This window comes from Abramis brama, assembly GCF_963993115.1.
Source record: "Abramis brama genome assembly, chromosome: 17".
In the NCBI taxonomy this organism is placed as follows: Eukaryota; Metazoa; Chordata; class Actinopteri; order Cypriniformes; family Leuciscidae; genus Abramis; species Abramis brama.
The window spans coordinates 16,479,198-16,504,585 of record NC_139979.1 but is presented as its reverse complement, the minus strand read 5'-3'; the positions used below and the strand labels follow the sequence as shown (position 1 = coordinate 16,504,585).

General features: G+C 37.6%; 1 protein-coding gene across 4 annotated transcripts in view; it reads left to right on the top strand.

Moving 5' to 3' along the window:
- jarid2a (jumonji and AT-rich interaction domain containing 2a) overlaps positions 1-24,130 on the top strand; it is a 37,421-nt gene extending 13,291 nt beyond the window's left edge. Inside the window, exons 2-18 of one of the 4 annotated variants that reach the window (XR_014603185.1) lie at positions 845-968; positions 3,476-3,620; positions 4,419-4,588; positions 9,387-9,566; positions 12,082-12,245; positions 15,287-16,268; positions 17,986-18,464; positions 18,562-18,654; positions 18,754-18,872; positions 19,384-19,454; positions 19,593-19,707; positions 19,798-19,903; positions 20,827-21,085; positions 21,168-21,292; positions 21,929-22,106; positions 22,306-22,413; positions 23,335-24,130. Coding sequence is in view for 3 of the 4 variants with exons in the window: in XM_084088801.1 (XP_083944927.1) it covers positions 845-968; positions 3,476-3,620; positions 4,419-4,588; positions 9,387-9,566; positions 12,082-12,245; positions 15,287-16,268; positions 17,986-18,464; positions 18,562-18,654; positions 18,754-18,872; positions 19,384-19,454; positions 19,593-19,707; positions 19,798-19,903; positions 20,827-21,009; positions 21,168-21,292; positions 21,929-22,106; positions 22,306-22,413; positions 23,335-23,508 (3,516 nt within the window). In the remaining variant the exon portion in view is untranslated. The remainder of the gene's footprint in view (positions 1-844; positions 969-3,475; positions 3,621-4,418; positions 4,589-9,386; positions 9,567-12,081; positions 12,246-15,286; positions 16,269-17,985; positions 18,465-18,561; positions 18,655-18,753; positions 18,873-19,383; positions 19,455-19,592; positions 19,708-19,797; positions 19,904-20,826; positions 21,086-21,167; positions 21,293-21,928; positions 22,107-22,305; positions 22,414-23,334) is intronic. The other 3 variants (XM_084088802.1, XM_084088801.1, XM_084088803.1) reach the window with 3 other exon arrangements.
- Positions 24,131-25,388: the final 1,258 nt, after the last annotated feature.

Genomic DNA, 25,388 nt, shown 5'->3' with positions numbered 1-25,388 from the left:
ATATGTTTACTGGCCTGAGGGCGGGACAACCTGTCACACACATGACATCACAGCAATAGAAAACCACAACCATCCAATCAATTCCCTGATGGACAAAAACAAGTCCCGTCCTAATTTTTTCTTTTTCAAGAAGCCATTTCTCTCAGATATATACATCACAATAGGAAAGAAAAGACTATTGCAAATTCTGTTTCATGACGACTTTAAAAACCCCTGAACCATTGTATTGTTACCCTTGCGAATAGCCTGTTGGTGGGTCATTTAGTGCCAGTGCAACACTAGGGAACATGATTGAGAACAAGCTTGTCTTGTTACCCCATTTATGGTGAAGGGGACAGGCTAAGGCAATGAGCTGTTATGCTAAAGAGATTTAACAGTTTATAAGAGATCACATTATTGGATGAAAGACTTGTTTTGAGGCTTTGAGAGAATTGTGAAGAACAGTGAGGTCATTCAGCTACCTCGTACAGAGATGTCTTACTACAGCACATTAGGTAATCTATGGGTAACAAATGTTATGCTAACATTTGTTGTCATTGCTTTTGGAGCATTCAGTAATAAAAGGCTTTCTGACATGTGCTGGGATTGAGAAACTGCAGCCAACTGCACTATTTATAGCACAGTTCTCTGTCTGTATAGCTTTACTCTGTTTTTTTTTCCCTCTCATCCACGCTCAGTGTTTGTCATTTCATTTGTTTGACATAATGAAATCATGCCTGTATCAATTGTTTGACTAATTATTCCCAAACTGTTTATTTAAAGAGCTGTTTCTTTTTCTTATGAGGTGACTATAGGTCATGTGTTTCATTTTAGAGCTCTAAAATGAACTCTTTCCTTTCTGCAGGATGATAACGATGGGATCCCATGGTCGGAAGAGAGAGTGGTCCGCCGGGTGCTCTACCTCTCCCTTAAAGAGTTTAAGACGGCTCAGAAGAGCAAAGTGGAGAATGGCACTGGAATAGTTAATGGTGAGTATTCCTCTTCTCTAGAGCAGTGCTTTCAGCGATCTACACTACAGAATGGAGACTGACCTTTAGAACAGCTGCAGTAAAGAACTCATTTCTGTGACATCTGACGCTGTTGCTTTCAGCTGCCATTCTGAACCCCTTTAGAGAATAATATGCTGAGAATATCGTACCTTAACAGTGGCACTAGAATGGGTTTTAAGATGATGGTTAGGTTGTGATGTCACGATATGGCAGAGACTGAGCTCATGAATATTAATTATCTTCATGCTGACATTGACAGGTAATCTTTCTAACACATCCAGGCATATTAGTTAGTTAATATTCATGAGCCATTCCTTCAACTTGGTCATATTTATAAACTCATATCCTGTGCAGATGATGTTCTATGCTGTTTTGGCATTGCCAAAGCCAGTTTTATGTTTGCTGAGGTATTTTGTATTATAAATAATCCCAGATATTAAATATGTAAAAAAAAAAGGCCTATTTTGTTACATAAATATAACTTTGTTCTTCTGGAATTACACATTTATTCATTTTGATCAATTTACAGGTTCAAATTACACTGAGATCTACAGTTCAATGTGGTGTTTCAAAGGTGCAATTATTTTGCCTTAGATGCTGAGCTCATGTGTCTGCAGCCAGCTGTGACACTCAGGGGAACACATGGCACTGTGGGACTTTTCTTTATTTCCTCAGCCTCTCAATGGTCCGTTAGGAATATTATTGTTCTGCCATGATTGCACTGAAAATGTGGGAGCAAAGTAAATTATGTCCTGAATAATGCCCTCTCTGTATGGGTTTCATGTACCGAGGCTGCAAAGCGCTCTCACTCACTGCTCTCAAATCACTGCACTCTAATGGGGTGAACTCAGTGACCCGCCTGGCTGTGGATGATGCAGTGCATCATCTCGCAGAGAATGTCAAGGGCATGTACAGAATACCTCACGAGCTCACCGCTTTATATGCTTTCAAAAACACTTAAGGATTCCTTTGTAATTGGTTTGTAATCAAAAACATCACATTTCATTTCAGAGAGTCTTGCACATACTCTGTAATTAAAAAGCATCCTTCAGAATTCTAAAAATTGTAAAGCGACATGTTATCCTGTGCAGTTAGTAGCTGCCGAAGTTCACTCACTTCACTTCACTCACTGTCATGTTTAAGAAACCAAGAAACCAAGAATACATCTTCTACACCCAGTGCTCGAAATTGAAAAAAGTTGCCTTTCTATCAGCTTGAACCAGTTGAACCATTGTCCTCTGGCCTCTGTCCTCTGACTGGCATAAACAAGGCATTTTCGCCCACAGAACTGCCACTCACTGGATATTTTTTCGGACCATTCTCTGTAAACACTAGAGATGATTGTGCGTGAAAATCCCAGTAGATCAGCAGTTTCTGAAATACTCAGACCACCCCGTCTGGCACCAACAACCATGCCATGTTCAAAGTGACTTAAATCTCCTTTCATGTGATTGGCTGATTAGATATTTGCGTTAATGAGCAGTTGAACATGTGTACCTAATAAAGTGGCCGGTGATCTCATTTAGACCCCTGTGTTTCTCTGTATACATAACACTCAAGTTTCAGTTGCCCTCTGTCTGTTATTGTCTATGTTTGTGGTTGTTCTGTTCCAGTTATTTGAGATTGCTTAGATTCCAGAGTATTGTTATTGAGTTATTATTAAAATCTGCTGCACATATATCCTGCTCTTTTTTTTATCATTCCTGCTGCAACCACAGTGTGACAGAATAACGGACCATAATACATGGATCTAGCAGCAGTTCGGATCCTCCACCTCTCCCAGGGGGATCTTTCCCTTGGGATAGCTACATATGTAGAGGTTTTTAGATCTGGCCCCTTTCGTTCATTACGACGACGACAGCCTCTGCATATTTTTTTTGCCTTCGCCATTGACTCATTCCTCCACCCCTTTGGTTCTGTCGGGCTCCTCCTTCCCTCCGGCTTCACCTCAGTACTTGGGCGCACCGACTCTGCCTCAATCCTCAAGATGTTGCAAGATGGGAGATGGCCCCATACATATCGATAGATCTGCTGTTATTATTCTCAATTTTGTGTAAGGGAAGAGGAAAGACAGTAACTCATGCACATGTTGTATTCTTAATTCACAGTCTACATGTTTATTTCTCTCTGCTTAACATGACTGAAACCTTAGAGATTTGTAACAGGACACTGTAGCCACTGTAATTTTCCCTACTTCCTGTCAGTTTATTCTGAGTGTGCACTTAGTCTGAGTGTCCACTTGTGTTTGTTCGCTGCAGACTGAATGATTGGAAAAATCCTGTTTCAAACCTCTTCTCCATTTCAGAGGCACTGAAGAGTTGCTGTGGATGCTACGCCCTTTATATATATATTTCATTTGCTAATAGATAAATGTCATAGCAATATTAAAAATAGGATGGAGGAAATTGTTTTCTTCTGCATTTATGTGTATATGTATGTTGCTTAAACTTAAATGTCTATTGCTTAAACCACACCTCTTTTCCCAGGCTCCTTTGCAAATGGTCATTTGAATGGTTTGGGAACTAAAGCTGGGCTGTTTGCTGGAAGCTGTAAGTCAGACAGGACACAACATGCTGTTCAAAGCAAAGACCACAGCCATGAATACTCAATAGATGGGCCTGTCAGGAAAAGGTGAGTTTACTGAGCCTTTCTCTGTGATATTTCCTGCACAGTATATTGTGGTTTTATGCCATTCTAAGTTAGTACATGGATAAAATGTGGTTTCATAGATAACATATCATGATGATTGAACTAGGTGGGAATATAACAGATTTAATAATGGCTCAGGGAATGAAATGGTACCCCTATGTAACTTTCATTGCCAAAGAGATACAGTATAAAGTTAAATTCTAGGCTGATCCACACTGTTCACCAGCTAAACTTAGCTGGTGTACCTGGTCAAACATGGAAGTCTTGTGGGTTAAGCCTGCTGGGAAACAAGCATCCAAACACAACGTTGGCCAATTAAAAATGACTTGCATAGTCAGACCTTTTGTTGATCTTTTATGTCAATCCAAACTGCTTCACTCCGCAGGTTTTCTATGGGATTAGATTAGCAACTCTTTTCCTAGCAAAGGAGCGATTCAGATCGCTATGATTGCCTTTTTCCTCTTATTGATTCCAAAAATCTGGTTTGTGAACTAGTTTTTGGTCTCAATAAAACATGAGGCATCAAATGAAAGTATCTTTGTAAAAAAAGAGCTTGAACTGAACTTCAATCATTTATCCTCATATTGTTCGAAACCCACATGACTTTCTTTAGTGTCACATACAAAGGAAAAAGAAAGCTTGATCTGCATTCATTGTAATTGCTTAGAGAAGAGCGACCAATGCAAGTCTTCAAGCTTGAATGATGAATAAATGAAGGATGGAGGGAAATTTTCATTTCTAACAGAACTAATCCTTTATATTCCCTGTTTCTCATACCAGGCCAAGACTGCAGGCTCAGAGGAAGTTTGCTCAGTCTCATCCCTGTTCTCCCAATGCCACCCCGCTGAAAGCGCTGGAGGCCATGCCCCCAAGCCCAGCCGCCCCGCACAACCATCTCACTAGACGCAAACCCAAAACTGAAGACTTCCTCAACTTCCTCTGTCTAAGAGGTGGGTCTGCTCTCCTTCTATCTTTGGCTGTCTACATTTTCTCACTCTCTCAACTCTTAAAATGTTTACAGACTCCATAATTCTTTGCCTCTGGGCAGCGCACATTCACCTCTCACATGGGAAGACTCGGTTATTACTGGCAAACATTTGTGTGACTCTCTTGTGTGTGCTGATGTTATTTACAGTGTTTGTGTCTTGGCTGATCTCCCAGTGTGCATTTTCAATTCAATTTTGACCCTTCCAGTAAGCGAGTCAAAGGTGACAATGGCAAGTAAGAGCTCCAGAAGATGTTTAAGTAGATGAGGGATGTCTTCTTGTCCATGTTTGCTTGTTTAATATTCATGTGGAGTGGAACTATGGTCCAATGGGATTTCAATGTGGGCGGAGCTGTTATACTATTCGAGTTCATAGGGAGAATTAATTTGAAAATAAATTTAGATTCTGGTTTATACATGAAGGCTGCTTTTTTTTTTTTTTTAAAGAGCATGTTTGTTATCCCGATCCTTAATATCTGTTAAGTAAACAGAATATTCCTGGTCAGTTTAGCTTTAGACGGGTTGCATGTGGATGTTGAAGATGTTATGAGAAAGAGCATCAGTAAATATGTTTACAATATGAATAATAAAACATTTATAAAAATCCTAACTACCATAATAAACAAAAACGATTTTGGGTGATATTTTGAAATAATTGAGTTTACTTCTGGTTTTGACCAGTGCTGTTATTGTTAACTAAAACAATTAGGAGTTGTTTTTATTAATTGAAATAAAGCTGAAATAAATTTGAAATATATATTTTAGATGAAATACTTTTACAGTTAGACAGAAAACTAACTGAAGTAAAAGTAATTTTGAAGTAATACAATTACTAAACTAAAACTGAAAAATAAAATAAATAGACATATAATATAAATAAAAATGACACAAAAATGTTTAGATTTATCCAATTAAAAAAAAAACATAGTTTAAGGTGTTTACATGACCTTGTGGGACAGGACTCAAGCAATTAAGAATAATTGGCTAGTGTAAATGTGTGCATGTAAACAGTGATGGTATCGCCACAGTCTGGATTTGTGACAGCTATAAATTCTGCTGCAGTCCTTCATCCTTTTTCATCTCATGGCAGAACAAACACAAGACACAAATCGAGTCATACTTTCTCGTATTCTCTCTCCTTTCCCACTCACTTACATTTCTCAGGCTCCTTAGAAATGGTTGACTTTCTCCATCTCTCTTCTCTCTCGCATACGTCTGTGTAAAGACAGGAAACAGACTGATTGGATTTGCCATGGACTCTTTGGCTAAGAGCAAAGTGGGTTAATGGATTTTCAAACATAAAGAATGTAAATGAGAATTTTTTTTTCCCAGTCTCCATTCGTCCTTGTCATCATATCAAACCTTGTTTCATTATTTGGTTAGAACTGAGCACAAATGTAAATGTGAGAGTGGAATTGTGGATCAGTTTATGGATTTTGTAAATATAACCAGAGCTTGTAGTGTCACATAAGTCAAGGATGATTTTAAGTCATAACTCAGACACAGTGGCAGCTGGTGTTTCTCATGATTGGGGAAGCTCAGATGTCACTTATCAATTTTAAAGATCATTAAAATCTTTTTTATTTTATTGTGGTGTCTGCTTCTAAAAGCTCCTTCTTGAACTAATAAACAGTGTAACAGTATATCATTTACTTTTGAGACATTTACTTTTAACTGGACATGTTATGTCCATGATTTCTATTTCAAACAATTGGTTTCACACAAAAAAATCAACATTAATAATAAGACATTTCATGAGCATCAAATCAGTATATTAGAATGATTTCTGAAGGATCATGTGGCTGCTGAAAATTCAGCTTTGGCATCACAGGTATAAATTACATTTTAAAATATTTTAATACAGAAAATAGTTCATTTAAATTGTAAAATATCTTACAACTTATTTTTAATCAACTTACAATGTATTTTTAATCAAACACATGCAGTTCTTTTTAAAATATACCAACCCCAAAATTTTAATGGTAATAATAAAATTATTTATTTTATTCTATTTTTTATGAAATATATAAAGTTATTACTACCATTCCAAAGTTTGTGGCTGGTATTTTATATATATATAGGTTTGTTTCCAACCAAGCTAGTGATGAGATGATGCTTTTTTTAATTATTTTTTTTAGCCTGGTTCTCTCTCTTTCTCACTCTCCATCAGCCCATAAGGGACAGAAGTAAAAACAGATTTGGGTTCACAAAAATCCTCAAGCAATGTCACACATTGCTTCGAGAAAGAATTCATATCAGAGGATGACATGAGTCGTGATGTTCATCTCTTTCCAAAAATAATAGGGTACTAGGACTAAACAGACCTCTTTCCTGCAGATTCCAAAATGATTCATGTTAAATAATGAACTTAAGATTTGAATACTTTATCAATTCAAATCATCAGCTGTATTACTGTAGAGTTGTATTGTGAGATGAAAATCACATTCATTAATATTCACTCTGAAATGGCTCTTCAAAATCTCAGGGCATTATCAGAGAGGAATCGAAGAATCATTCAGTTGCCTCTTGAGATGTAAACAATAGGCAATGGGTCAAAGCCCGCAGGAGCCCTTATTAAAGCCCTTGATGATGGAGGACTGGCCTAAAGAGCCTTTCTCCTTAATCTAGGGGGCCCAAAAATCCTTTCTTTCACAATTCAGCTCAGCTCCCATTTCACCTGGATATTATAGCTCGCCGTCCACAACCAGTCGCTAAAAAGGTTTCACATAGTTCATTTCTATTGATCTCAAATAATGGCATATATGAAAAGGTTGCAATATAAATGTAACACTCTGTTGGTTATTGTGGTTTGAGAAGTGGATTGATTCAAAAGCAGCACTTCTCCTCTCTATTTCTCTCCAGTTGGCCCCATTTCCCACCCCCTCCTCAGGTGCACATATGTGACCCTGGATCACAAAACCAGTCATAAGTTGCGTGGGTATATTTGTGGTAATAGCCAACAATACATTGTATGGGTCAAAGTTATCGATTTTTCTTTTATGCCAAAAATCATTAGGACATTATGAAAATATTTTGTAAATTTCCTACCGTAAATATATAAAACATTTATTTTTGTGAGTGAAAGCAGCAAGATTGCAAACATAAATGGACAATTTTAATGGCGATTTTTGCACCCTCAGATTCCAGATTTTCAAATAGTTGTATCTCGGCCAAATCTTGTCCTATCAAAACAAACCATACATCAACGGAATAAATCGGAATAAATAAATGTATAAATCTCAATTTAGTTTTTTTTTTACCCATGTGACTGGTTTTGTGGTCCAGGATCTCTCACACACACACACACACACACACACACACACACACACACACACACACACACACTCACACAAACACACACACACACACACACACACACACACACACTCACACAAACACACACACACACACACACACACACACACACACACACACACACACACACACACACACACACAATCACATGCTATGGCACATGCAAGCACTCAGTGACTCTGGTGCAGATAAATGGCTATTGAGGGAATGTGGAATAAAGCCTGTGAACAGGCTCTCCATTGTGAGCACTGAACCCTTCAGTGAGGATCAGTAGCACATGCGATGAGCACTAGACTGGACCACTCTACCGTCACTATCAACGCCTCTTTCTTACAGTGCTGGGACAGTGAAGTTAAACAGGATAAGCAGCTTTGCACAGTGCACAAATACACACTAGAGTTTTAGGAACACAGAAACTTCTTATATTTGATATAAACTTCTTATATTTGATAGATTAAAGCAAAAGTAAAAAAAAAAAAAAAGGTAATTGTTTACTTACCATCATGTCATTACAAATCGGTATGACTTTCTTTCTTTCTACTGCGGAACAAATAACAATTTGAAAAGTTTCCTTCATATCTTGAAAGTCAGTGAGGTCCTGTGTTGTTTTGGACCCCATTGACTATCATTATGCGTTGCTATTCAAAATATAATAAAAAAATGTTTTAAGAAGTCTCTTATGCTCACCAAGGCTGCATTTATTTGATTAGTAAAAGCAGTAATATTGTGAAATAATATTTTAACGATTTTCTATTTTAATATATAAAATGTAATTTAGTCTGTGCTGGCAAAGCAAAATTTTCAGCATCATTACTCCAGTCTTCAGTGTCACATGATCCTTCAGAAATCATTCTAATATGCTGATTTGCTGCTCAAGAAACATTTCTTATTATTATCAATGTTGAAAGCAGTTGTGCAGCTTCATATTTTTATGGAAACATAAAAATCGATACATTTTAAAAGATTTCTTTATGAATAGAAAGATCAAAAGAATATTATTTATTTGAAATAAAAAAAACTATTTTAATGTCACTTTTTGTAAATGTAATTTTAATAGCTAAAGATTATTATTATTATTATTATTATTTTTAAATTAATAAATAAAAAAATTTTTTTACTGACCCCAAACTTTGGAACGGTAGTGTATGAACAAACATTTTTTAAAATATTTTCTTTGGCATGCCAGAGAAGACCGTAAGTCATACAGGTTCGAAACAATGTGAGAGCGAGTAAATGAAGACATCATTTTCATTTTTGTGTGAAATATCCCTTCAAGGACTACTAGGTTTCTTTCAAAGCAAGATATGTGGAGATTTAATCGTTTTTAATCTCGGCTGGTAGCCATTACTACTGTTCTGTTCTGTTTATATTTCTCTCTCTCTCTGTCTCTCTCTCTCTCTCTGCATGACACTTCCTCACTTTGTCTTTACCCTTTCTCATTGGTTCAGGCTCTGCTGCATTGCCCAGCAACATGGCATACTTTGGTAGTGCTAAGGATGATGAAGATCATGAAGACGAGGAAGAGGAGGAGGAGGAGGAAGAAGACAGTGCTAGCAATGCCCCTGCTTCCTGCCAGTCCACTCCTCGCAAGAGCAAAGGACATAACAAATGCATCGCCAACGGTCATGGTACTTGCACCCCCGAAACACTCCATCCATATATAGTTAAAGTGTGTGAATAACCACAAACACACACACTTATTCTCATAAACTTTATCTTGCTTTGCGTTTTATAATCCTTTTTACTTAAAATAGCAATTTACAGTCCATTTTACTGTGTAGCATGTGTAGTGTATTATTGCACTGCCAGTAGCAGACAGCCTGGACATTTGGTTCCATTTAAGGACCCCAGTGAGGTGAGTTATGGCCCGGCCTCTTTCCACACCATACAGTTAATGAGCCATGACTATACACAGCCCTCACTGTCAGATTGCCTACATTTGCTGTATACCATCCATATAACACAAGGTATTCAACGTCTGAGAATGCACACATGCAAAAAAACAAAGACATGATTATAATATAATATAAAACATTCAAAAGTGTGGGGTATGATTTAAAAAAATAAATAAATGCTTTAAGCAAGCAAGAATGCACTAAATTGATCAGTAAAGACATTGATAATGTTAGAAGATTTCTATTTCAAACTAATTCTGTTCTTTTGAACTTTCTTTTTATCAAAGAATACTGAAAAAATATCAGTTCCACAAAAACATTAAGCAGCACAACTGGTTTTCAACATTGATTTATAATCAGAAATGTTTCTTGAGCAGCAAATCAGCATACGAAAATGATCATGTGAAAATTCAGCTTTGCCATCACAGCTACACATTATTTTAAAATTTATAAAATTTATTGTAAATTTAAATTGTAATGTTTTACTGTATTTTTGATCAATTAAATGCAGCCTTGGTGAACATAAGAGACTTCTTTCAAAACATTAAAACATCTTATCGACCCCAAAACTTTGAATGGTTGAACATATATTTTACATTTTAAAAAAAGAAATTAATAAATAAATAAAAATCACAGTAAATATTTAATATAAGTGTATACATTTCAGTGTTAAAAGATAAGTTGTGCTACAAATATTCCATATATTATTTTGAATGTTTGTGTGTATTGATGATTATTTTCACATTAATTTTGATTATTTGTGACTCCATTAGTCACTGTGCTCATTTTCCTCTTTCTCTTGAGATTTGCATACTAATTATAGCTAACAGATTAAAACAGGCCAAGCTGAATTTAGCTGAGATTCCATTTAATAAAATGCTGAATGCCACTCTGTTCTCATGTTTTGAGTTCTTGGCCCATTTCAGTCTCTGAGTTTGTAACCAGACCCTGTTACCGACTCAGCAAAATCTGCAGTGTAATCTGACACCTCAGTAACCCAATATTGCTCCACATACACGACACATGTCCGAGGGGCTCCTGACAAACTACAACCACACAACCGTCACCTCGCTGGAGCTTCAAGGTCAGATTGGACCTTAAGGATAAACAGTGTCTGTGTCCAAAACTGGGAACAGCTTTCAGGGTCTATTTTAGATTATTCCTCTCAAATGCATCCCGTCATTTTGAGATCTATGGAACACTAAGATTTTGCAGAAGTTTGTGCCGTGTGTCATGCCTGTATGTGGGATATGTTTCTGAAAGAGAACTCTCTGTGCATACTAATGAAATTGGGAGTCGTATTGAGCATCCATACTTTATAACGAAACCAGAACCACGTCTCCTTATATTGTACGAGAACACATGCTAAATATGACACTTTTATGTGCGCCATTGGCCGAGCTCCAAACTGTTTGAATGATAAGCTGGTCCCTTTAGAAGCTTTCATTTTGTAAAGTGACCCAAAGAGCATTTCAATACTTGTTTAGTGTTTTGCTGCTAACATTAAACTCTCTGTTCAGTTCACCATCTGTTTAGCTAATGGAGGCTCACAACTTTGAAAACTTTGCTTCTTTTGTCCAACTGCAATGTGGGTGGCTCTCAGGAAGAATGAAAATCTGTTATAGTAGATTTCCACACAATATTAAGTTGTTCTTACAGTCAAAACAGGGCATTAGTCTTTTAACACAGCTGTTTCTAAAAAGTGAGCATTTTTAGTGGCATTTAGTCATTTGTGTTACTGGGTTTCAGTGATTTATTGATGTTATTTTGAGAGCTATAAGCAGCTTTGCTGGTACAGTATTTGAGCTTTAAAATCCCATAAATTCTCATGTGTTCGACAAGGCCTCTATGCAGACTCTGTTAGCTGCTTGGCAGTCTTCTTTTATAAGAGCAATTTACAAGTCAAGTGCACAGAAAGTGGAACGCAGAGCAGTCAGGTACAGCAGGACCATTCAGCAGAAAGCCTCAAAAAAACCTGGGTCTTTTTTCCACTACAGTACTAAATCACCTGGTTTAGTTCACCTAGGAGGGAAACCATCTGTTTAAATCAGTGCTTCGAATCACTGTGCACCCATAATGCACCCTATAAATATATTTATCAAAATAAATGCACGTGGCAACTTTTATAATATGCCCAATTTTTGTTGTTTTATTTTGAATTTTAGAAATTAAGTGTGTATGCATATACTAAAAAAGTGAGCTAAAAGATTTAACATTAGATCTGTGCTGTGTGCTTCTTCTCTTCCAGTATTTAACGGGCAGGCGCGAGCTGCTGAGGAACACAGAGGCAGTTTGAGAGCCAGAGGGAGAGACCGGGTCCATGGGAAGGAGAAGAACTCTGTAGCATCAGTTAGGACGTCCACTACACACAATCTACGACCCAACAGGGCTGTACAAGAACAAAAACAACAGGTAGGAGTAGATTTTTTTTTTTTACTTTGTTTTGTTTTGTTGTTCAGGTCACATATTTTTCTGAATATTTTTCAAAATCACTATAGTGTCTACCAATAAAGTTGTACATTCCAAGAGAAATTTACATTCAAGTAGAGATCTTAAAGTCCCCTTGTAGTCAATAATTGTATCCCTTAAAACTCATCTTTGATCACCAAAATGACATATGGAAAAAAATTCTTCATGCCTTAAAATAGCTTGAATGTAACTCTACACCCTTGCTTCATTTAGTATACGTGGACCCATGAATATGCAAATTAGCCCCACTTCCACTCACTCGTGCCAGCTCAGAGATCCACTCTGTCAACTTACTGTAGTAAACACGGCACAATGGTGTCGCCAACTCTTTACAACGTTGGACACATAACAGTAATTAATATGATAAGCCTTTTGCTTGACTATGTTATCAAACAGCTAATAATGTGTTGCTAATGTTACACAAACCATGTTCCCGTTCGCCATTTCAGTCTGCCTTCTAAAATCAGCATCCTTAGATATGCTTTGAAATGGTTACAAGGTAGTTTGTGACATCAGAAACACCAGCGATTTCAAACCGCGTCTTTAGTTCACTGCAGTTTAAAAAGAGAAAATACTTAGGAATGGTGTTGACTTATGTTTTAAGACAAACCATGTGCAAATTTATATTAAAAACACCACATAGACATCTAAACAACATTAAAAACTCGATTTTCACCACAGTCTTTAAAAAAACAAGTTTTGTTATGTCAAGATAACAGGAAAATGAATTTGTGGTGACAGCAAAAATAGAAAAATAAATAAAAAGCATGGGCTGTTAGGGCTTTAAATGTATAACTGTTGAATATAATTAATTTTATGACAGATTCTGCTATACACGGGTTTCTTGTATACAAACAATACTGGATGCGCGCGCATCCAGGAGGCAGAAAACCGCTATCTGTTATGCCGAGTTCTGTAAAAGAACATTGTAATTAACGTAGATTTCGCCTTGTTTGTAATTTCTTGTTGACTCAATAATAAACTGCAATTTCAGAGTTGGATCTGTTTGTTTGTGTCTCATATTAATATAACATTATGTAAAACGTCTAACTGTTTACGAATCAAAATCCGGACATACTGTGATGCATGTATGAATTATCATGTTAGTAATGTAATAACCAATGTTAGCAGTGCAGCATCTATAGAGCCCGAATTTGCTTTTATATAAGTTAACCTTGTTTACGTTACTTTACGACCTGCAACATTTCATGACACATATAACGTTACTTTACTGTAAATCAAAGATTTGACGATGGATTATGTGGGAAGCATTAGTACCTCCGACCGTGGCGATTATATTAAAAAACTTAATCTCAGCAATGGTGAGATCTTGCCGGATCCCTACGCAATACATGACGATCTTTGGATTGTGGATGACAAGAAGTGGCCAGCAATTTTATGGCCTGATATATATATATAATTATCTTATTCAGACACCAAGTGTGTATACAAGAGAAATGATTAGAGCGTACAAATCCCTTGATGCATACAACTATGTGCTATGTGGTCATGTGCAGCTCGTCAAATTATGAATAGAAAGAATATAACATACAACTTCCTCCTTCTGTCCCACTCTTCCATTCGCCTAGATTTGGAATTACTTACAACACGTATAATTTAAAAGAGCAGATAAAACACAACAGATAGGCCTGCATGTAAATAAATTACGCAACAACTCCTTGGCATTTTGACTTAGCGACAACACCACCACTTTGCTACTAGCCTAAACCCTTTACTCCGGTACGAAGACCGCGGGTCTTTTGCCTCTTGGTTGCGTGCGCAAGCAGTGATGACGTCGCCGAGAAATCCATGTATATATACCTTAAAATCCTTTGTAGGAGCTACATAGCCAGCCATTTTATAATTGAGAATCTCTTATTGTGGTAAGCTTTATTTTCATATCCTGATATTAGTTGCAGTTATACACCACAATATATACTTAACTGATCTCTGAATGACCATTACTGTAAGTGAATGATGAATAATTGAAAAAAAAAAAAAAAAAAATGGTTCCACTTTCAAGAAATACTAATGCCATCTCCCACACACACACACTATTACAACATTATATTCCAGTGCTTAGTGTCATTTGCCTGTATTCCTGTCTGCTAATTCAGTCAGTTCAGACTATGTAGACCAATGTGTGTGTTCATCAAAATTTCCTCCCCTCCTGCAAGAGCGTTCTATGGACTCAGAGCAACATACGGTTAGCTTTACCCTTCCCTACCATCCTGCAGCAGGCCTATAGCAACACATGATGTCATCTCTCCTCTACCCAACCCCCTCTCTCTCTCTCCTCACACAATCAAAACCAGTGGAGTGTGGAAGTACCACATACTCTGGACTGTGTCCCATTTTTGTAAACATTAACTGTCTCTCTATGTGGTGGACCATTTGTAGATCTGTTGTGGTTTCTGTCAAGAACTTTGGTTTTTGAGACAAATTAATTTCCCCCCATCCCCCACCACATGCAGATGGAACATACATGGCCCAGGTCACGTGCGTGAGCTCCCTAAAGAATGAAAGAACTGCTCCACTGAGCCCCCTAGTGGAAGAATGTGGTCACTCTGAGAATGAATAATTGGAGTTTGCCGTTATATATTGTATTTGAGGAAGTGATGTATGCTTCTTCTGTACAACAACACTCTCAGCCCTTGCCTTTAAATCATCAAAATGTCAAACTCATGTTGTAGCACAGGAAACCACAGTGTTTACTGTAGCTCTAACAGTGACAGGATCGTGGTTTTGTTTCCCGGGGAATGCATGTACTGATTGAATGAGATGTAATTTATATTGGATAAACGTGTCAAATGCATAAATTTAAAGATTAGGGTCAATGACATGACACTCATTTTTAATATTAATATTACTAAAACTTAAACTTAAAAAATAGAAAAATGACACAGCAGCTTGAAGTATGTTGTACAGTTTTGTACAGTGTAAATAAATGACATAACAAAACAATTATTTTTGTCATCCCTCAGCCCTCCAAAATGAACGGAACATCGGGAGCCTCCGCTATCAGTACTAGGAAGACGAGAGAACTCCGTACTCCCCCGACCAAAGCTGTGAAATACCCCAAGGGCCACGTGACTTACACCAAAGCCAGACTGCTCAAAGAGGCCAAGCTCAGCCTGAGCGCGCACACACACACACAGACACACACACGCCACACGCCCTCCAACTCAGGAAAAGCCCAAACCAGCCACGCCAAGATGCAAAAACAGGGGCTATCACCAGCAATCGCTGGGAGGCTGTGTGGGACGGACACTTTCCCACCCAGACGAAACGGACTGAGACAGTCAAAGAGGCAGTTGGAGCTGGCCGGGGTTAGTCTGACTGGACCAGAGGTCGAGGTTAAGAGGCTCAAACTGCAAGTGGTTCCCTTGGAGACACGGAGTAGGAAAGCAGCTCAGGAGACACCGGGATCAGGATCGCAGCGGCCCAAACGGGCCACGGCGGGGAAGCTCATGTTCACCAAACAAATGCACTGTAAAGCCACCGTTCTGGCCAAGAACAGCCCCACTACCTCAACACGAGACATTTCGAAACCAGCCAACTCCCCCGAACTATCAGAGACCCCCAAAACAAGCAATGCTCTAAAACAAGGCAATCCTTCTAATACGACTGAGTCCCTCAACTCAGCTGAGCCTAAAGAGCGAGGCCGGCGCAGTGCGGAGGTCACGGAGGTTCCCATTTTCTATCCCGGCACACGCGAGTTCCACGACCCGCTAGTTTACATGGAGTGTGTGCGGGGGCAAGCCGAGGCATTCGGGGTGTACCGGGTTGTTCCGCCAACGGGCTGGCATCCCGAGTGTAAGCTTAAAGAGGAGATGCGCTTCGTCTCGTACGTGCAGCATGTGCACAAGCTGGGCAGACGCTGGGGTCCGAATGTACAGCGGTTGGCCTGCATCAGGAGACACCTGCGGACACAAGGCATTAACATGGAAGAGCCTCCACTTATAGGTATGAAGTGCTGCACGAGATCCAAAGCAAAGTTTTGTGGGCATACTTGACAGTCTAAGACAGTCTAAGTGTTGGGGAGTAACAAACTAAAACTAACTAGCGTGAGACAGTGTAGCTATATTGTAGTAGTGTGTAGCTTTTCATATGTAACATGGGAAAGTCTGATTTATTGTAGTGAATCTATTCATCCTCTTTATCAAATGTAGAATTTTACTGTATAGTAAATCAGTTTGCCTTAAATGCTTCTCTCTCACACATGTAGCATTGGAAAGTTTGATTCATTTGTGGTGAATCAGTTCGTAAGAAATGAGGGAAATATAAAGTATTGTCCATTAAAGGTATAGTTGACTTAAAAATGAAAATTCTGTCATAATTTACTCACCCTCAAGTTGTTTCAAACCTGTATGAATTTCTTTCTTCTGCTGAACACAAAAAGAAGATATTTTGAAGAATGTTGGCAACCAAACAGTTGTAGGACCCCATTGACCTCCATAGTATTGTTTTTCTTACTATGGAAGTCAATGGGGTCCATCAACTGTCTGGTTACCAACATTCTTCAAAATATCTTTTTGTGTTCAGCAGAAGAAAGAAGTTCATACAGGATTGAAACAACTTGAGGGTGAGTAAATGATGACATAATTTTCATTTTTAAGTGAACTATTCCTTTAATGAAACCCCAGCTTTAGTTTGAAACATTTGAAATTATGAATTATTCCAGTAAATCAGTTTGTCGTAAACGCTCCTCTCTTTCATATGTATCCTTAGAAAGTATGATTCATTCTATTCGAATCTGTTTCTTCTGAATATTTTTTTAATAGCAGAAAATAGTAATGTATGTCAAATTCTCCTGTTCATCACTGTTTTAATTAGGTTCAATTTTAGTTTTTTTATTTATTTGTGTTTAGTGTGAATTTATCAGTTTAAGTTTAATGTTTGTTGTCACCCCAGCGAAGATGTTTATTCATTACAAAACACTTATTTTTTTTATTTTTCAGAAAAATCTGATTTATTTATAAATGATATCATCACTTTAAATAAAAATAAAAATAAATTAATTTAAAAACTGCATTAATTCAATTTAAAACCAAATGTAAAACATTTGCCTCCTTCAGAAACTTGCTGCAGTTTCAAAGTAGCTTTCTTGATACTGTTCAAAGGCATAACATATTACACAGGGCCTGATATTTTTTTATTTATACCTATATTGCATTACATTAAATTATCTGTTAAATCCAGGCTTGAGTCATGGATTTGATTCATGTGTTAGCTCAGACAGTAAGTAGTGTTTTATACTGTATTAACATTCAGATACGTGGCATCTCACCTGTCTTCACTTCACTAAATGCATATCTATTGGTCATTCATTCACTGACCTGTCCCGTTTGGACAGATTAGTGAGCTCATGTTTGCGAGGGCAGCTTCCTTTGATGAGATTACACAGTGCATCTAGAGCCAAGACTTAGATAGACGTCTCAGTCTGGTCTCTTGTTGACTGAATGGGGAAAACCATCAGCGCTGCTGCCTTCTTGCCAACCTCAAATCCTTCTTTAGTTTCAATGTGCCACTCAAACAGCGACAAGTCTGGCACTACCGTGAGCTGTCTGAATGCCTGTGACTAATGGGTAATGTGCGCACACATTTAGAGATAAAAGTGAAGCAAAATTAAAGAGACCGCAATACTGAGTGACCTATTTGTATTCTTTTTGCTTGCTGTTAGGCGGCTGCGAGCTGGACCTGGCCAGATTCTTCCAGATCCTAAATGAGATGGGGGGCATGCAGCAGGTGACAGACCTGAAGACGTGGGGCCGGCTCGCCGATCTGCTGGGCATCCCGCGCTCGGCTCAAGACCGGCTGGCCAAACTTCAGGAGGCGTACTGCCAGTACCTGCTCTCCTACGACTCCCTGTCACCAGCCCAGAGGGCCCAGTTGGAGAAGGAAGTGATGGCAGAGAAGGAGACCCTGGAGAGAAGAAGTGGGCCTCTAGAGGGCCAGGGAGACACATCCCAGCATGCCGCTCTTCTGCTTCCACGCTGCGAGCCCAAAAACGGTCTGGTGAACGGAGCGTTGCACCGGAGCGGAGCGCGCGAGCACCTCAGAGAGCTGGACCCCACGGCGAAAACCACCCGGCAGAGAAGACTAGAGAAGAGAGGGGAGGAAGAAGGGGTGATAAGTGAACAACACAAGTGCATATACAGGGTATATCTGCATACTTTTGGGATACAGTTTGGGATAAACATTTCTGTTAAGCATCAGTCTTTGGTGTAGACGTTCAGTGTTTGTCTGTCGTTCTCAGGGGAAATCGTTCTCTTTGACAACGTTCTACAGGGCAGCCAGGAATACTATGAACATGTGCTTCAGCAAAGAGCCAGACACTGCTGAAGTTGAGGTATGTCTTCATGTTGACAAGCTATAGTTGGCTTTGATGAGCAGGAAGCAGTGATTTGTTCCGGTCATGTTATGCCCTCTTCTGACTCTGTTGCTACAGAAGGAGTACTGGAGATTGGTTGAGGAAAAGGAATGCCATGTTGCTGTGCACTGTGGGAGAGTTGACACTAAGACTCATGGGAGTGGATTTCCTGTGGGCAAGTCTGAGCCATTTTCAAAGTAAGGGTTTAGAAAATGTCAATATTTTTCAATAAGGTTGTATTTGTTAAAATTACTTAATGCAACAGGTATCAATTACCAACTATGTTTTTCATTTTATATTGTTATATTATTTATATTTAATTTTCATTTTAGTTCACACTTTTAAAATGTTGTTTTAGATGCTATAATAAATCATTTTAAGTAAATTCAGGTATCTCAAGAATGATTATTAATTTTGACCACACCTTAAATTTAAAATCTTTGTATAAAAGTAAGCGAAATGAGCAGGCACGATTTAATGTCCAATATTGTCTGATATATTGTGCTATCAAAAATATGTTAGTGTATATATATGTAAATTAACACCATTAACATTTATAATTTCTATTCTATTATAATTATAATACAAGTAATATTATTATCAAAATGAGTAAGTGCTTGAAAAATACAAACTTATAGTAAAATCTAGAAAATGTCTTTTGGTGCATAAAATATTGTTTGCATGCCTTTGATTTGTTTGTCTTGTTAGGCATGGATGGAATCTTACTGTCCTTTCCAATAACTCAGGATCCATCTTACGTCATCTTGGTGCTGTGCCAGGTAACGCCCCGAAACTTTCATGCGTACAATAAAACACGTTGATGATCAAGAGTTAAATTATATTCCCATACTAGATCATTTAGAATGGTTTGAATATTTCATTCAGTACATTCTGTTTGTGTTTGTGTTTGCATGAAGGAGTGACCATCCCCTGGCTGAACATAGGCATGGTCTTTTCTACCTCGTGCTGGTGTCAGGACCAGAACAGCCTTCCGTATATCGATTACCTACACACTGGTGCTGACTGCATTTGGTAAGAGTTGAAAGTTTGTCATTCTTTACAGCTGGTATAAACTGAAACTATATGGCATATTCCAAAGGAAATGTGTCTCTTTTTCTTCAGGTACTGTATTCCAGCTGAAGAGAAATCAAAACTTGATAAAGTAGTACACACACTGCTACAAGCTAACGGCACTCCAGGGCTGGAGATGTTAGAGAGGAACATTATGGTAAGAGTTGAACATTGAAAATTGTGTACTTCTGGGTAACATTTTTTTCCACAGTGCCTGTGAAAACTGTGAACTATGCATAATTACATGCAACTAACTCTGAACCACAACCTAATCCTAACACTATAGTAAGTACCTGTAGTTAATTACTATTACTCAGTACTTAAATGTATAATTACACTGTAACACGGACACTTTAAAATTAAGAGAAACCTACTTCTGGACTGCTTAGTCAAGTCAAGTCACTTTTATTTATACAGCGCTTTATACAACACAGATTGTTTCAAAGCAGCTTTACAGTGATAACAGGAAAATTATGCATGTCGGCTGTTGTTCAGCTGAAGTCAGTTCAGTGTTGATTCAGTTCTGTTGCAAAGGTCATCAATTTATTTCATTTCATCTCATTCATTTCAGTTCTGCAAAAAATGATGTCATCGTCCAGCTCAGTTCAGTTCTCATACAACAGCGTTAGTACAGTCAGATCAATAATATTGTTGGTATTAGGTTAGGTTTCTCTTAAAAGGATAGTTCACCCAAAAATAGACATTTGTCATCATTTACTCAACCTCATGTCTTCTTCTGTGGAACACAAAAGAAGATATTTTGAAGAACTGATTTTGTCCATATAATGAAAGTATGGTGAATGGGACCCAAAACGACATTGGATCCCACTGACTTTCATTTAATCGAGACATTTTTCAAAATATCATCTTTTGTGTTCTGCAGAAAACTCAAAAATTAATGACGATGTTTATTTTTTGGACCCCACTGACTTTCATTGTATAGACAAAAAATGATTTTTTTCAAAATATCATCTTTTCTGCTCTGTAGATAGCTCTTTTTTTTTTTTTTGGTGAACATTACATTTACTGTCATTCTGTAATGAAAATGAGAATGTGGCTTGACGTGATGTTCAATGACAGATTTCTCCAGAGGTGCTCCGTCGAAAGGGGGTGAAAGTGTACCGGACAGTGCAACAGAGTGGTCAGTTCATGGTATGTTTCCCAGGGACCTTTGTGTCTAAGGTGTGTTGTGGCTACAGTGTCTCAGAGACTGTGCACTTCGCCAACCCCCAGTGGATGAAACTGGGCTACGAGGCAGCTAAGGTGAGAGACTCGACGCATGGACGGACAAAGCCAGCTGGAACTTGACTTGGTTTAACTCAAATAGAGCTGTATTTTTGTAAGTGAGGTTTTGCCTAATTCCTGTGGGAGTACGGCGCTTCCTCTGACTTTCACGCTCGTGTGTGGTGTTTGCTTTGCAGGACCTTAAACGGCGTCGTATAGAGGAGCCTTTCTCCACAGAGAAACTGCTCTACCAGATCACTACATCCGAGCGGGACAACAAGCTGCTCATGAATGCAGTCTCCAGTCTCATCAAAGATCTCAGGTCTGTCTGAGACACATCCTACAGTCTGGTTTTGACTTCGAATTCCTTTCTTTGATGACCATTGTTTTTGTAATTGCATGCTGATTGAGGTTGGTTGAGCTGAGTAAAATAGTTTTTAGAGGTTCATTGATATTAAAATTCAGATTTTTATTTTTCTGACACGGATCATGGTTATTACCGTTAAAAAAAAAAAAAAAAAAAACTAAAATAATGAAATAATCATGAAATCTTGAAATAAAAAATGTAAACATATTATTTCAACATTTCTCATTTTAAGGGTTAAAGTACTACAATAACTTAAACTAATGATTAAATTAAAACCACATAAAATGACAAAAAAATAAAATCTAATTCAAAATATTAACAAACTATTATAATATAACAAATGCTAAAATAACACTGATAGATAAACTTGTACTTCTATACTATTTTATGAGAATAATTTAGTTAAACTGACAGTTTTACATGTTTCAACTGAGGTATTAAGGTATCACAATGGTCTAATGTACCATATGAGGTTTGCTGGAGATTACATTTAACAGTGTTATTAAATTAATCGTGTATTTAAAGCTCTTTAAGTGCTAGTTGAGGCTGAATCTCAGAATGTTGGGTAAAATTCCTGTTCCGTTCTTTCAGGGATGCAGAGATTAGCCAGCGCGGGGATCTGTTCGAGGCCGGGCTCCGTCTGTCTGCGCGCTACGGCACGCACTGCGAGTCTCATGCAGACAAGAAGAAGCAGCAACGCTTGAGATTTACAGAAGACACGTCTGACAGGCGCTGCCAAGTGTGCCAGCATCTGTGTTACCTCTCTATGGTAAATATACAATAATACTCCTCACTTTATATTCTACATTTCAGGGTGTAAAGGAGTAACCACAAGTTGAAGTACCCTAAGTGAGTGGTCTGTCTTAAATTATGAAGGAATTTCCCCAGGCTAATTTGTTCATGCTATGCTATAAGTCGTCATATTAGCATATATGCTGTATTCTCTCTCCCTGTGTGTTCTCCAACAGGTTGTTCACGAGAGTGATAATGTGGTTTTCTGTCTGGAATGCGCTCTTCGATACATCCAGAAGCGCAGGTCTCCCCGCGGCCTCAAGATGATGTTTCGTTACACTGAGGTACTTTATTGTCTACAGTGCATTGATACGTTTGGAATAGAATTACCTGTACACTGTCTACTTTTTGCAAGTAGTGTCTAAAATTAAACCATATTAACTAAAACTAAAATCAATAAGTGAAAATATTATTTCATTATATACTATACTGTTCAAAAGTTTGGGGGTCAGTAAAACATTTTTTAAATGTTTTTTTATTGAAAAAAAAAGAAAAGCAGACTCATATGCTCACCAAGGATGCATATTGGATAATATTTTTATACATATTCAGTATTTTTAAAAATCTAAATTCATTCCTGTTACTCATTACTCCAGTCTTCAGTGTCACATGATCCTTCAGAAATCATTATAATATGCTGATTTGCTGCTCAGAAAGTTCAAACAAAACAGCATTTATTGAAATATAAATCTTTTGTAACAATGTTAATGTCTTTACTGTCACTTTTGCTCAATTTAATGCACCTAAATAAATGTATTAATTTATTTTTTAAAAGTACTTTTGAGTGGTAGTGTATGCTCATTACCTTGATTTTTACATTTAAATTGCTTTGCTGTCATCGAAAAATAAATAAATAAAAATGTATCAACACAATGTGATCTTTAGCAAATCTCAAAATGAGATAATACTGAACATTATAATGTTGTGATGCATAAATTCACTTGATTCATTCCATTCCATGTTAAATTCAGCCAGTGGCAAGAAAAAAATACAATCATTTTTGTGAAAAATGTTTTGGCCGTCTAATAACGAATACCAATGTTAAAAATCTATTTTCTAACATGATATTGCATTGCATTGTATTATTAATTAATATTCTGTGTATACTGCGGACTTTGAATAATATGCTGTTCCGGTACATCTGTTCAGCATTAACTTCTCAAAGCAAACGTGTAACATCAATCATCCCACACTGTTTTGCACAGGAGCAGATCAACAGTCTGGTAAATCGAGTGTGCGGCAGAGCATTGGAGAAGGGGGGAGTGAAGCAGAAAGCCGTCGGTCCCAGCAAGACACCAGCAAAACGAAGCCCAAGGAACAAGAGCTCAGCGCTGGTCCCCCTCTCCAGCTCCGCCTCAAAGAGCAGCGGCCGTTCCTAACCAGACCAGACCAGACCGTCAGCGACATTCCTGCGGGTCTCCTTTTATATCAGGTGTTCCTAATACTTGTGTACAAACTCTCTTCAATACTCTTTGTACCTAGTGTATAATATCAATACAACAAGCTGTTATATTGCACTTTTTTATTACAGATACATGTAGTTACTGGCTGGTTAGTCCAATATATTGAATGTACGGAGGTTAAATGTTACATCGTGTTTTGCGATACACAACTGTTTAGGGCACCTGACATAAACAAATGGGTCTCATTCAACAAGCACGAAACCTTTTGCACTAGTATTGAGATTGGTTTTTAGACGAGTATTTTCGGGTTGTTTTAGCATCAAATCGAGTATAGATATGCGTATACATAGATATAAATATATCCTATACTATTCCTATCATTTGTGTTTAACTGGTGCTGTAGTGACACTTTTCTCCATCACCCTTACCGCCTGTTTGTCTCTTGGGCTCACGTTTATTACGTCTTAATGCTGTCAGGAACAAGAACGAACATGTAAGATTACAGCCGATGCGTCAGACGGTACATGTATCGTAGTTACTGGTATTTTCGGTTCTACAGCTACAAAAAAAAAAAACCTGTACAGGCTTGACACTTTTACATAGATCTGACATGTGAAGGAGCCCGTGATCGTTTCTGACAGCACCGATCCGAGATTTCCTTCGCGAATTCCCACCTGGAGACTCCCCACTTTTAAAAGCACATTTTGAGGCCTTTTACTAAAATCTTTGGAGTACAAATAACAAGTTTCATGCGAAGGCAGTTTGTACTATTTGAATTGTAAATGCACTTTCCCTTTTATCCCGCTGACTTTATATTTGTAATTGGTTCTCCACCTGTTCTGCGATTAAGAATCAAATCTTTAAATATTCTTTTGTTTTCATAGAATATTATTGCGAAATACTAATATCTAACAACAACGAAAAAGCCCCAAATATGTTTATATGCTAGTAAATTGAGCCTTTGAGTTCGGGTCTCTAGGGGTTTGGATGAGAGAGTCTCGAGATGAAGAAAAAGCCTTACTTCTACATTGGTTTCTTCGTCGATATAAATTAGATGTTAACAGGGTTGCTACAAAAAACATACAAAAAATAAGTGCTGCTTAAATCACTGAGAAGTATGTCATAGTGGTGATCCCTAGTTTTTTAGCTTTACTTTTTTTATTCGAAAGGAAAAATCTTTTACCCAAAAGTAAACTATGTCATAGGCCTAGCTACCCATTGCACTGACTGTATCAAAGTCCTGTAATCAAACATGGTAGTCACCCCTTTCCAAATGACAGACTTGTATTTAAGGTTAAAAGTGTTTCCAAAATGTGGTTGTATACTTTTTATGGCCTTAAAATGTTTTTTTTTTCTTTTCTTTTCTTTTGTTCACCCCATTTTATACAGTGATACTCCTGATCCTTGTACTGTTTATTTGTATGCACTGTTACTCAGTCCTCCAGTCCAGTGGAGATTGGCTTTTTGGTTACTATTTTTTTTTTTTTTTTTTTTTTTTCAGGTTTGTATATTTTTTGTTTTAATTAATAAATCACTTGTCAATCCTTCCAAAAATGCACTGGCCTCATGTTCTTTGTGGAGATGCACAGATATTACAGTTACCAAACAGTGACTATTTTGATGTTAAGGACAATAACTGATAAAATACCCAAAATACCCCAAAAAATATACGGAACACAAATGTAATAATTTTAAATGCTAATTTAGGCATTAAAACATTTAAGGCATTAACATTCATAAATGATATCCAGTATGAAAAGTATGAAAATAACTTCCATATGAAAATATGAAAATTTTTACATTTGAAGGTTACATTTAACAGTGCTATTAAATTATTAATGTTTTAAAATATTTCC